This window comes from Cygnus atratus, chromosome 1 (genome assembly GCF_013377495.2).
Source record: "Cygnus atratus isolate AKBS03 ecotype Queensland, Australia chromosome 1, CAtr_DNAZoo_HiC_assembly, whole genome shotgun sequence".
NCBI classification, from domain to species: Eukaryota; Metazoa; Chordata; class Aves; order Anseriformes; family Anatidae; genus Cygnus; species Cygnus atratus.
This window is the reverse complement of record NC_066362.1, coordinates 1,783,643-1,797,237: the sequence shown is the minus strand read 5'-3', so window position 1 is coordinate 1,797,237 and position 13,595 is coordinate 1,783,643. Positions and strand designations below refer to the sequence as shown.

General features: G+C 45.1%; 1 protein-coding gene across 1 annotated transcript in view; it reads left to right on the top strand.

Moving 5' to 3' along the window:
* Positions 1-13,595, top strand: part of LOC118258074 (collagen alpha-1(VII) chain-like) — a 56,664-nt gene that overhangs the window by 22,571 nt on the left and 20,498 nt on the right. Inside the window, exons 21-37 of the mRNA XM_050708067.1 lie at positions 194-333; positions 856-979; positions 2,278-2,421; positions 2,711-2,901; positions 3,371-3,502; positions 3,888-3,962; positions 4,255-4,335; positions 4,426-4,452; positions 5,774-5,818; positions 6,614-6,682; positions 6,792-6,887; positions 7,575-7,601; positions 7,807-7,860; positions 9,240-9,311; positions 9,888-9,947; positions 10,174-10,209; positions 13,073-13,108. Of these exons, the coding sequence (XP_050564024.1) occupies positions 194-333; positions 856-979; positions 2,278-2,421; positions 2,711-2,901; positions 3,371-3,502; positions 3,888-3,962; positions 4,255-4,335; positions 4,426-4,452; positions 5,774-5,818; positions 6,614-6,682; positions 6,792-6,887; positions 7,575-7,601; positions 7,807-7,860; positions 9,240-9,311; positions 9,888-9,947; positions 10,174-10,209; positions 13,073-13,108 (1,409 nt within the window). The remainder of the gene's footprint in view (positions 1-193; positions 334-855; positions 980-2,277; positions 2,422-2,710; positions 2,902-3,370; positions 3,503-3,887; positions 3,963-4,254; positions 4,336-4,425; positions 4,453-5,773; positions 5,819-6,613; positions 6,683-6,791; positions 6,888-7,574; positions 7,602-7,806; positions 7,861-9,239; positions 9,312-9,887; positions 9,948-10,173; positions 10,210-13,072; positions 13,109-13,595) is intronic.

The following is a 13,595-nucleotide window of genomic DNA, read 5'->3' as shown; positions in this document are numbered from 1 at the left end:
AAGACAGAAAGCATGTATCACGCAGTTAAGCACTCAGCTCTATCCTGGGGGGTGAAGGTGCTGCCTGCTCACTCATTGACACTTAGCGTCACAGAAGATACCCATGCTTGGATTTGTTTTATTGTTCTGAGCAGAAAGAAACATGCTGCTTCAGGACCACATGGCTTACAGAGACTCTCTTTTCCCTCTGCAGTCTGTGGCAAGTTCAAAGCAGATGTTGGGTTCCTGGTGGATGAGTCCTCAAGTATTGGACAGAGCAATTTCAACAAAGTGAAGGATTTCCTCTTCCGGATCATTTCCTATTTCCCTAAGATTGGGCCTGAAGGGACACAGGCAAGAATCTGTTCTGTTTCCTGAACATGTTTTCCTTCCAAGTGTTTACCTGTTGCTCACCTCTGCAATGACAGCAGTCTGCTCACTCACGTTGAGGTCCAGAGAGGATAAGCACTTTGCCTAAAGGTAATTTAGTTCAGGAGGGATGCATGCTGCCATGGGAGATGCTGCACCAGGAGATGCTCCCACCCAGCCGTGAGCTGCCAGAAGTGTATTTCCCTTTGGTTCTGTGCTCTATCTACCAGCCTGTGCAGAAATTTCTGATGCCCTAGAGAGTAGAAAATAGGAGTAGAAAATAGCACTTTGCCCATGCTTAAGCATCTGAATTGTGTCCTATGTGTCGTCTGCCAACCTGACAGATGTTTTTGTGCCTGTTTTTAGTCTCTAAGAAACACAGCTTCATTCCACTTCTATTGCAATTCAAATATTTGTATTATCAAGGCGATTTATTGAGTGATGGCACCTTTGCTTTGTGCCTGATCCCTCCACATTTATCTCCCTTGCCTCCCTTTTCTTTGCCAGGTTGCTGTTGCACAGTACAGCGAGGAGCCCAGGGCAGCCTTCCACTTCCACCAGCACCAGGACCGCAACAGCGCCCTGAAAGCCATCAAGGAGCTGCACTACACTGGAGGCAACACAAAAACAGGTGTGCAAGTGCAAGTCCACATGTGGGGTAGACCTAAGACAGAGGCAAGGGGACAGGGAACGTTTTGAACCTATTTACCTGGTTAGGAAGTTATGGTCCAAAGTTCTGTAAAATCTGAGAACAGAGGGCTGAATTTGGTTTTATTCCCAGGGATGGCCTGGTGTCCTTTACCCATGTCCTAGTTTTGCTACTGGGTTTCTCTTCATTTTTTTTATAACCTTGCCTATACTTGAGGGAGGTTTTTATACCTGGCTTGGAGACCAAACCCATAAACATTAGATAAGGATAGTTGATGCTGAAGCATCCTTATTACTCACTCTATGCACATTTTAATCAGTAAATGCCAATGGTTATTGCCTTGTTACCCTAACAACAAAACAATATACCTGGTCCTATTTTTATGGAGTGTCATCACATAAACGTCCTTTGTTTCCCACTGTTGTACAAATAACACAGCTCTTCATCAGCTCAGCATCTCAGAAACGCAGACACTTGTCTTACAGGGTTAAAAACTCAAACAGCACTTTCCACCTACTCATTCCCAGAAGGATGGAGGGTATTCCTGCTTCCCCAAAGGTACATGAGCAGTAATATGAAACTGAAGATAGTTAGTTTTAACTTTATCTTTTTTTAAGTGGCCCACCTAAATATCTTCCAGTCAGTCAACATAAAGTGAAGCATTGAGGAACTTGTATACGTTGAATGAAGGCTTGTATATCCCATCCTGGCTTAGCGGTATTGGTTAGCAACACAGAGAAATGGGGCTGGTCAGAATACAAGAATTAAGACAGGACTGGCTAGAGAAAGTCAGCGTGAGACAGGTCAGATTGCAAATTCTTAGGTAACCTTGCCTCTAGTCCTTCTTTTTTGTGGAGTTTGTGTCAGTGAAGGCATTTTACTGTTCACAGGAGACTTCTGTGCTATTTTGGGATTTCTTAACCATTTCAGCTTGGGAGAGAGTTCTTCAGAAAACTTTTCTGATCTCTCTAAAGGAATTTGGAACTGGGAACTCTGTGATTTTTTTTCCCTAAAATATAGGAAAAATGCTTCAAATCTCCTAAATGTATTTTTTCTCTTTCCGAAACTGAAACTGCTGAAAACAACCTGAACTATTTCAGCCAACCTGATTTACTGCTGTCTTCCCTCAAAAAGCATTGCCCCATGCTAGGATCTGCAGTCTATTTATGGGACCACACTGCATACCTTTTCTCCTCCATGCATGGAAAAGACCCCACAGGTCCTCCCTATAAACCTAACACTTCTGTAGGTTTACATATTGCCTTTCTCTGTTTGCCCAGGTCGTGGTATAACCTACATGCTAAAGGAGTTATTTCAGTCCTCCAGAGGGATGAGACCAGAGTTCCCTCACATGCTGGTTCTTGTGACTGATGGGCAATCCCAGGACGATGTGCTGCCACCAGCCAGAGTAGCCCATGCTTTGGGTAAGAATTGCCCTGTTGTGTTTCCCTAGGGCCTTGGTTCTCCTTCATGTACAGACGGAGGCTGAATTTCCAGAGGGTTGAAGGTTACACCACTTGTGCATTTTGAGTGCATCATTGGCTTTCTTCACTTCTTCATCCTTTCTTCTTCCTGTTCTTAGCCTGAGTGTCTTGGTTTAGCTATAACTCACACACACTGCTGTCAGTGAGTTCTCTCAAGGCAAGTGGAGTGAGGGATTTGGACACTGATCTTAGACATTTCTGCTTCCACTGAGGGAGTGATGTGTTCCAGGAATCCGCATCATTGCTGTGGGCGTCTCAGGAGCCGACCCTGCTGAGCTCAACAGCATCTTGCTGCAGCAGAACCTCCAGAACGTTTTCTACGTCAACACATTTGATGACTTCCCCCAGATCCTCCGAGAGCTGATAGAAGTCATTTGCTCTGATCCTCAGCCTTCAGGGGCCCAATTACCTAATGGGGAGGTGAGCTGCTTCACAGGCCTTTGAATAAAAGAGACTCCTTACCATGGGTCATGCACGAGGCCAATCTCTTTCCCCGAGTAAAGTTTGAAAGCAAGGACAGAGCAGATTTAGGAAAATGGGTCCAAACCTGACCTCACTTACTGTCCAGCCCTAGAGATGAATAACAAAAATTTTCAAATCAAGGCAACTACAGAAGCCAGAACAGAGCTTCAAAAGTTTTGTTGTGAAAGGCCACTGCAGGGGCAGAGCATTTGAATGTATTAAAAATACATTGCCCTCTTCTAGCTCTGGTCCTTGGAAAGGATGCGAGCTTGTCTGTAGTTTTCTCCAACAGTGATATGGTTACTTCAATGAAAAGGTTGGTGATGTAAAAGCACAGTAACCTCTTGAGACATGTTGAGGGACAATTTTTGATGTCTGGCCCCAAAACCTGGAGGATCACTAATCTAACTCGAACTCCATGCTGTAGGTTGCCACACATGAAGCCAACAAGCACTTGCTGTTTGATGACATGGTAAGCAAGCTACACCTCCCTGCCCCATCATCAGCTCAACCACACCCCCAAAAAGGAGAGGAGGCTTGTGGTCCCTGGTGTCTGAAGGTAAGAATTCATTCACTGATTCAGGGGAATATAGTTCAGAAAAACATCTTGATCACTGCTCTGGACAGGTGATCAGGTTCTCCATCCCATTCTCCAAATTTCAGTGCAAACTGAAGACACTATAAATAATACATAGAATCATAGAATCATCTAGGTTGGAAAAGACCTTCAAGATTACCAAGTCCAACCATCAACCTGACCTACTGAGTGTCACTACTAAACCGTGTCCCTTAGTGAGGAAATGAATCAGTCTCCTGAGTGGTCAGCCTTACTTCTGTTGCATAAGATAAGGGGTATGCTAGTCAGCGCTTCGTGGTCAGTCTGGTTTGTGTTTGGTGGATAATGATTTTCTGATCATCTGTTCATCTTTTCTTTTCCTTTCAAGAGCTTCAGGGGCTCACCAACTCGTGGAGGCTACGACTCGTACGGGTTTGTTATGAAGGGAGAGAAAGGAGAGAGGGTGAGTCCATTTTCATGAATCATCCACTTGGTTAATTGATATACAACTAAATTATTAGCAACAATGAAGAGATCTAGCAAAGAATCATTCTCAGATCTTTTATGCTGACTTTTTGATATATCTTCATGCTGGCTTTGAAAATCAGGCAAAAAGGAAAAGATGCATGTGTGTGTGTTTGTGCTGGCAACGAAGGATTCTCTGAAGCAGTGCAGAAAGCTAGTGCTGCTTGAAAATGTTTGGTTTTGCAGGTCTGGAGCCATAACTTGCATACTATTACTTTCCACATGTTTAGGGCCTGCCTGGGAAGGATGGCATTCCTGGGCTGCCAGGTAGGCCGGGGAGGACAGGTCCTCCTGGTCCCCCAGGGCTCATGGTATGTATTTGTTTTAACAAACTCTGTAATAATGGCATTTAACGGAGAAATCAGCATGGCTCTCAAGTCTCTCTCTCTCCTGTTTTGCAGGGTCTTCCTGGCATCCAAGGTGATATTGTAAGTATATTGAATGCAGCAAATGTAATCAATGCAGTGGGACCCTAAAGCTTTGCTTCTTAAGCTTTTCAAAGGCCTGTTGTGCTGAGCAGGACAGGAGACCCCAGGTGGCATGTTCTACCCTTCTGTCACCAAACAGCTCCAGACCAAGACAAGGAAGAGTCTGTTGACTCTTTTTTTTCTTCTTTTTTTTTTTTTCCTTCCTTTTTTTTTTCCTTCTTTTTTTTTTTTTTCTTTTTCTGGGTTCTGCATCCCCTGCCAGGACTCTCACTTCTGGCTGTGTACTGGAGTCAGCCACTCAGATTTCCTTATGTTCAGAGATCTGGCCAATAATGCAATACAACACAGGCATATTTCTAGCTAAGTAATCCTCAGTGAACCAGACCTTTCCAGAAAAAAGGCCAATGACTGTGAACTCTGCCTTCAGTGGTATACCCATCCTGCTGCATAATCACCAGCTGCATCGTTAGCTCACAGACTTCCCATACCAAAACTGTTCATGCAACTATTCATACCGTTGCTTGGAAAACATGTCTAGCCAGACCAGCCAAACCTCATGTGCACTTGTTTTTGCTAGCCATGCTGCTAATTGCTGCATACTGTCAATGTTATTGGTGATGGCACAGCTTTGCTCATTAGAAGAGCCATCACAGGTGTTTTACCAGGACTCTACTAGTAGAAAACAGTGTTTGACTGCCAAAATCACCCTTGCCTCTGAAGGCTATATTAAGAAGAGGCAGATACCAATGTGCCCAGGTTGTTTGAGATGCCCTAGACTTTCCTAGGCGACCATGTAGAGTTGATAAAATATGGGACTTGATGAACACTCCTGAAGTGAGAGCTTAGGGCCAGGCAGGTATAAGATAACATCACAAATGGCACAAGACACCAGTGCATGTGTACTTGCACTGAGCTTTTGATCTCTGTTGGCTGCAAAAGGATGTAAACAGCCAGCTCTAGTGGAGAAACAGCATTTCATTGTCATCATCTTGAACTTAACTCTACCTTTTGGGCTCAGTTCAGTTGCTTAAAGTGTTCTCTCATGTTGTTTGAGATGCCCTTTTATCCCACCAAACCTCCAGCTGATGTTCCAGAATTACACAGTGTACAAGTATAAAATGTGTAGAAAAACATTGGCCCCATGGATGACACATACATGATTCTCATCATTGTTGGGACCAAAACCCACTTCTAGGAACTTATTCACATGACTACTTAAATACTGAATGAAGTTTTATAAGTCTTTGGCTTGAACAGCCCACAATGATGATCTTGTGGGTGCTTTGTTGCTTAATGCTGTGTGATTTATCTTTAATTCCAGGGAGCTCCTGGCTATCCGGGACCAGTGGGGCCAAAAGGAGACCGGGTGAGTTCCATTCCTGGGATTCACTGGAAAAAAAAAAGAACAACAACAAAAAACTATTGTCTTGCCCTGTTCTCTTATTTCTAAGCATTTGCACAGTGACCTGTGACTTCATATTCATAATATGTGAATATGACGTTCTGAACTATTCACAACTAGCCCTCCTACACCACTAGTTTTTTGCTTAGGGGTTTGTCCTTCAGCTTTGCTAGGAGGCGTTTAAAATCTCTGTGGAGAAAACTGCTCAGTTATTATCACAGGTCCTTGGGACATTTCAGCTGGTTATTTGCAGAAGCAGGTAGCAGCTGGTTGGATCATTCTGCATTTTGGAGAGTTTCCCCCATGAAGAAGCCTGTTTGCACTCTTTTAGGGCACAGAAAGATAAGGCTTCAAGATCAGTTGTAGGCAGTTCCTAGGAGCAGTCCTCCTGTCCTTCCATCATCCCCAAATTCACGTTTCTCCTCCTTCCTTGCATGGACCCAAGCTGTCTGTATGGCTACACAGTGCCCTGGATCAGAGAACAGATCCTGCTGAAAGCCAATCCCCTTTCTTTTTCCCAGGATTAATTTTCTGCAATGCCAGTGAGCAGAACTCATGGCATAGCCTTGTGGTTTCTAATACCTCTAAAAGAGTTTCTGGAAGCAAGTGATTTGGTTTTGCAGTGTAGGGAGGTGCATGCCTTTCAGGGGCTGCTTGGTTTAAAATTTGCTTATTGCCTCTAAGTCACAAAACTGCCTGTTTTTGCCTGGACCTCCCAGCACAGATGAACATGTGTCCTCCTCCTCCTCTTGCACACAGGGTGAACCGGGCTATGTCCTGGGAGGAGTGGAGGTGATTCCTGGCCGAAATGGGCAGCCTGGCCCCCCTGTGAGTATTATCCCCCAGGTGTGCTGGACCCTTCGGACTCTGTGACACTGACAGTGCAGCAAAGGGAGCTGCAAGAGAGCCCACGTCCCTCTCTTTTTTGTTGTTGCAGGGACAGAAAGGACAGCCGGGAGTTCCTGGGGTAGCAGGACAGCCGGGTTTACCAGGCTTACCAGGACCACAGGGGCCACCAGGCATCTCCATCAAGGTGAGCAAGATTATTTGCAGCATGGCTCTGTGATGCTGTGCCACAGAGAGTGGGAACCTGGCATAGCCCAGGGTCCCTAGACACTCTGGTCACTCAGGGGCCTAAGAACACACATTTCTTCTCTCTGTCATGGGATTCTCTCATCAAATTATAAAAGGACACTCTCTCCAAAATGGCTTTGCCTGTCACCAGGAGCCTGCTGTTCAACACAGCGGGAATCAATGATGGAGCCTGAAAAGATTGCAGTCAACTTTCTCTGACATAGGACCAGATTCAATGGCCACTAAGACTTTTACATCTCCAGGTCCATACAAAGGTTGTTCAGTGGCTGGAGTGAAATAACTGAGATCACTTCTGCTGTGCACAGCTAAAACTGGACTGATGGTTGTTGCCAAATGTCTCCTTGCACTGGGAGGTTTCAAAAAGTCTCAGCAGAGATCAAGAGACCTCAACTCCCCTCCTGTCTACCCTAAGGGGGTTTTGACATCAGATTTTGCAAGTTGAGGAGTCTGAAGCATGAAAGATAACAGACACCTCTACTAAATCTCTGCTTTCCCTTGGAGGTAGGGGGTTTTGGTCTCTGAGGCTGTCAGCCTGCAGGAGCTTTTGGCCAAGATCTAAATTTAGAGAGGAACCCCTCTCTAAATTACCACACTGCACTAATACTCCTTGTCATTTTTGTTTCAGGGTGAACCAGGGGATTCGGGTAGCAGAGTAAGTACCTGAGACTGACTTTCACTTTACCAGGTGATGACAAGCCTTTATTATTATTACTCATCATTATTATCATTATTATAATTATTATTATTATTATTTCTAAGCTGCCCAATAGGCTCTGTTTTCAGTACTTACCAGATGGCAATCAAGACCCAAAAGGGTTGCTGGGACAGATGGTAAGACTGTCCTGTGCTTCATGTAGGGCCCTCGTGGGAGGAACGGCCTCAAGGGGGACCGAGGAGGCATGGGAGAGCCGGTGAGTTGTCCACCGATGGCCAGTCACTGCAGAAATTTCACTGGCCATGGTGGGAAGGGGCTGTTGGCCTGGGGACACCTGCTGCCACTCGGGGTGGGTGTAGAGGGATAATGTCTACTGCCAGCTCTCATCAGCCGTCACTTTGAGACGCTTTGCTCTGCTGATGAGGGCTGTCAGATTAAGCATGGCCAGTTAAGCATTTCTCACTTCGTCAGCTTCGTCCTGCTGACCCATCACTCACAAAAAGCCAAAAGGAAAATGTTAGAAAGTCAACAAAGTCACAAGATAACAGCCACTCATTTTGCTAAAATCAAGGACATGCTCATCCTCATGGCACAGAGCAAAGCAGTGAGAGTTGCGTCCATCACCATGCTCGCCATGATGACAAACCCCTGGGTATAGTCAGTCATGTTGGCAGATGATAACAAATATTGCTTGATGAAGGTTGCTCCAAAGTGGCAGTGATTCCACCTTGAACCCCTCCTGATCCCATCAGCCATGGAGCAGCTGAGTGCAACCCTGCTCCTTCCAACATCCCACATCCCACCCCTGTCCCTGTCTCAGGAGGACAGAGAAGTCTTGGGTAGGTCCAGAGGATGGCGTGAAGGTGGATTAAGAGGGCATGAAGGTGGATCAAAAGTATAGGACAGTAAATGAACAGAGCTGGTCGCAGATTCTAGACAAACAAAAGGAAATGGTTCTTCACACAGGAAGCCCCACAAGAATATTTGCATTGTTGGAAGGGAAAAAAAGAGAAGTAGTCCATGGAGGGCTACTGAGGATAATGAAACCATGTCTGGTTTGGGAAGTCCCTGCATTAGAAATGATTCAAGGCTGAGATATTACTCAGGAACACTATGCATATCCTGTTTTTACATCCTTCCCAAGGTGCCTATTGCTGTCCATCATCCTACAGAAGTGCTTTTTTTGTAACCTCTACCCTACTGCAAAGCTATATCCCACAGACCAGACATTTCCTTATTTCAGTCTTTACCATTTCTACATCAGCAGCATCACTGGGATCACCCTCTTACAGCAACACAGCCCTAAAGTGCCACTGCAGAAGGCACCCACTGCCAAATCAACACGAGCACCCAGCCTCTGTCTTCCCATGTAACAAGCAAACACGTCTGGTTTTCTCTTCCTGAGTGAAGCCAATGATCCATAGCCTATTTTGGGGAGGGCAGGAAGGGGAGACATTTTGGGTATAAATAAGCATCTCTGTAAATCCTCAGTTGCAAAGAAACCAATAAGACAAACTCATCAGGAAATACGTTTCTCTGTTTGTGTTTCTGCAGACTTAATAAATCTTCTCTTTAGTACAATTGGTAACAAACAGTTTGAAAGAAAAAGATTTGATGACGTATCTTCTTTTCCAGGGGAAACCTGGCTTGCCAGGCCCTGTAGGGCTAGACGGTGTTCCTGGACTGCCTGGACCACGGGGAGAAAAGGTCATTACTCATACCAGATGCTTGCAGGATCCATCATCCCGATGGGGAGCTGAGAATAACTGAGACAAAGTAATATCAGGATAGAATGACTGCAAATAAAGTGGAGGCATGTAGGGATTTTCCCCCATTCCCCTCCACTCCCTGCTCATATATGTTCAAGTTCATGCATGGTGGCATAGATGCTCCATCTCCATCCAAGCCCTTGTATTCCTCTCAGTCGTCTTGCTTCCACCCAGTGGAAGGTCTCTGCAGTTCCTGCTGTCAGGAATGTTTTTTTCCTCCCAAGCCCTGCATGCTTCCTGTCCCCTGGATGGGGCTGCTCCTCTGAATCCCTCATCGTGCTTTAAATAGTCACTGAAAATATCCATATACCCTCCCAGTCATTGCTTGCACCTTGCCTGAGGTTACTGACTGGACATTTATCTTAGCTAAATGGCTACAGAGCACATTTCTCCCCTCCTCCTTTGCAGGATGGTTAAGACGAGAGCTTGGAAGCAGGTTGCAGTGTAGGATGTATGATGCTTTGCAATTCGGGGGTTCAGCTCTCCTGAGCACAATGCTGTGCTTACCTTGCAGGGGATGGCAGGAACTGGCATTCCTGGCACTGCTGGCTCGAAGGGGGAAGAAGGAGAGCAGGTGGGTGGCCTTTCTGCAGTGACACCTCTGCTGAAGTCCCCCTGGAGGGCTCAGTGTCTCCAGACTCTCCTCCAGGACCTCCCCTCTAGCTTCTCCTTGGTGGGTACAACCTGTGGTTTCAAAGGAAAGGGACGAAGAAGGGAAGACTTGGGCTTTTAAAGCTTGAGTTTTCACTGTTTCTTTTGTGTTTTTTTTTGTTTGTTTGTTTGTTTGTTTGTTTTTTTAGGGGGTGATGGGCCCTCCAGGAGTACCAGGTCCAAAGGTGGGTACTGAAACCCTGAACCTGAGTCACTGTGCTTGATACTCAGGTGCCAAGGGATGCATCCAGCCCTAACCATCATCATGGGATGTAGAAACATTGACCCCTTCCTCAAAAGCAATGAAAAGGAATAATTCTGTGCATCAGCAGTCATTGACCTGTCGAAGTCATTGCTGTGGGATGTTGCGGAGACCTGGAATGGCAGTGAGAGACACTATCTCAGTAATATAATAAATGCCATTTTTTGTGGCCAGTGAGAACCTGCAGAACTGTAATAGCCGCTGTTAAATATGTTTTGGGAGGAACACGAAATCTCATGCACCAGGGTTAATCCCAACTCTGATGGGATGAGCAGGGTTGAAGATGTGAGAAGCAGATTGTCTCACATTTGCATTTTGGGCACCTTCCTCTGGACCATCAGGAGACTTTCTCCTGAGCTGGGAGAAAAGTCTCTAAATTCAGTTTTGAGTGGCTTTTTGCATCTTCCTGAAGCATCCAGCTTCAGCTCACGCTGGAAGTTGACACTAGAGCAAGACTGCAGTCCAGCACACCAAATTTTCAGCAATTTTCAATCTGTTTTCATCTCAGGGGATCTGAATTTCCCTGGCACAGGAAGCACCAGGCATGGGCTTAGGTGGTACAAAAGCCATCTCAGCACCATCCCTGGTTGGTACAGCTCTTGGAAGAGCAGCCACATGGGATTGGGTTGCATGGCTCTCTGCATGTCTCCAGGTAACTCAGGTTATAATCTGAGCTACTGCTGATGGCCAAATGAATATGAGCCACTGATTTATTTCAGGTCTGATAAAGTCAAAAAGAGTCCATGTTAACCCCAAAATAAATTATTGCCATACTTCCAGGAGAGGTAGAAAATAAAGGAAAAAAATAATATTCAAGGAAATGTATATTTAGCCTGAAACAAAATATTTTGCTTTCCTTTGCAGTGGTCTTTTTTTTTTTTTTTTTTAACCTTCATAAAATGGAGATGGATCTTAAATCTGTGAGGCCTTTACAAGTGGTAACAGTCAGTTTGCTGCTTGTGTGTTGCTCTTTGTGAGAGCAAAGACCTCCTTGAATTGCACAGGCCTGAGAAACATGGGTCTGTGGCCAGGTATTTCAATGAGAAAGTGCAAATTTTGGCAGGGTGCTCACCAGTGGGGTAACTGGTTGGCCATACACTTATAAGCTCTTTCTGAGATGATATCAGAGGGTGCAGAAGGCAACCACTGCTGCTCTCCTTCATCTAGGATTAACCAGGACCACCTGGGGGAGGAGAATCAATCGAGCCAAGGGTGTGCCTCCAAATGAATCAAATCAGAAGGAAGTTTTTCTAAACAAAGATTTTAATAAATACATAAATAAACTTACGTGTAAATATAGAAACTTGCTCCTGCTCAGCCTCTGAGCTAAGCTTGGACTTGTCCCTCAGCCCCAGACCTGCACGTTATCTGTGCTGTAAACTTCAGCTTTTCCAAGAGTCTCATCTTGAGCTCTTGAGCTCCTTGGGAGGAAATAGTCTGATCAAGTTCAGGATAGTCCAGATATACACCTATAAGGACATATGCTTATGTGTATTATATTATATAGTAACTGATCATGATATAACTATTTAGTATATAATAACTGTATATTATAATATGCATGCAATTTAGTATTAGGTATATTTAAAGTATAGATAATAGCATGCTTGATTATAAATGTCTTAATTATAAATTATAAATTGTAAATAATAGAGGTACTTAACATAATATACGATACATAAATACATGGACTATGTATATAACTTACGCTATATCCCATATGTGATATATATATATATACACACATATATATATATATGAAAATCTTCATTTTTCTTTAATTTTTTATTTGCTTTCCCCCTGGCTTTCACAACCTCCAGTGGAGGGAACATGCTCAGCGTGCTCTTCTGCAGCATGTGAGCTTTCAGGCTGATCCTGCTCTGCCAGCAGAGCCTCATCTTAAAGAAAGCATCTTCTGTTTTCCAGGGTAACAAAGGGCAAGGTGGTGTTAAAGGGGAAAAGGTGAGACCGGCCAGCAATGGAGCACAGAGCAGGAGGGAAAACAGCCCTGGCTCCATATTCAGGCTCAGAACAGAGCAGCTGAGATATCAGGTTGGGGATCCAGGGAGGGAATTTGAGGTCCCCCCAAAGGTTTCTCACAGTCTGGATGTAGATGACCAGGCCACATAGCTACGTGCCGTGTAACCACAGGGTTTAGGAGCTTCTTGCTGCTGAAGGAGCCTTTGTGCATGTGATAGACCTTGCATCAGTGGGAAATATCCTGGGCAGTTTGCAACCAGCAAACACAACACGACAAACAACCCTTGATTGCTCTTCGCCAATCCATCCTGTGCTTGACAGATTTATTTTATTGAGCTTGATTTCAGTTTTGCTGCTTGAACAAGTGCTCCCCCAGCTGATTATAAACTCAACGATCAAAAGAGACTGTGGATTTTTTCCTAAGAATAGCTACGGTAGTGAAAAGTGGAAATAGCTGTCAGTCTTTCTCGAGTCATTGGCCTGGAGTGGATATATGGGCTGTATCCTGAGCCTCTTGTTTGACTGACCAGGCTGCAGCCCCTTTTGTAGGAGAGGAGTATGGATTCTGAGACAGGCAATGATGGTGGAAGGATGTCCAGGATCTGGCAGTGATGGACCAGTCCTTGTTACCTCGAGGTTATATGCTTTTTTAGGTCCCTAAGGTGCTGTAAGCACAGTGGGTATGCGTGCTTGCAGCTTCCAGCTCTGAGCAGAGTCCCAGGGCTGAATTAGACAAAGCACTGACCTGGTCTGGTAGCTCCCATAACCTTAAGGCTGTCTCCTGTCTCTTTGCTTTTCTCTTACAGGGACTCCCAGGACCTCCAGGGCCGAAGGGAGACCAAGTAAGTCAAACAGTGAAAGGGCATGTTTGACTAGCTCTGGAGGTGTCCCAAATTTCCCCAGCTTGTACGGTGTGTGCAGCTCTTGCTGGTGCAGTCAAGTGTGCTTATGGGGGGGCCATACAGAGAAGAAACCAGCAGGGAGTCACTTGAGCATCCCTGAAAGCTCAGCATCTCATTTCTGGTTTTGTCTTTGGCTTCTAAACAGGGTTTTGATCTGATTTAAGGAGGAGATTTTTTTTTCATTGTCCCAAGTTATTAATTTTATGTCATCTTGCTTTGCAGGGGAACCCAGGATTTCCAGGTGCTCCAGCTATGGGGGTAACTATGAGTGGATTACAGCCCTTCTTGTGCCATACAGCATCATCAACAGTGGTGCCAGTAGACCAAGGACCAACAGATGTGTCCCACTGAAGTGTGGGATGAACTAAGGGACTTTATCCCTGGCCCTCCAACCAACCTTGTCTTCTGCTCCCTTGCTCCACTTCTT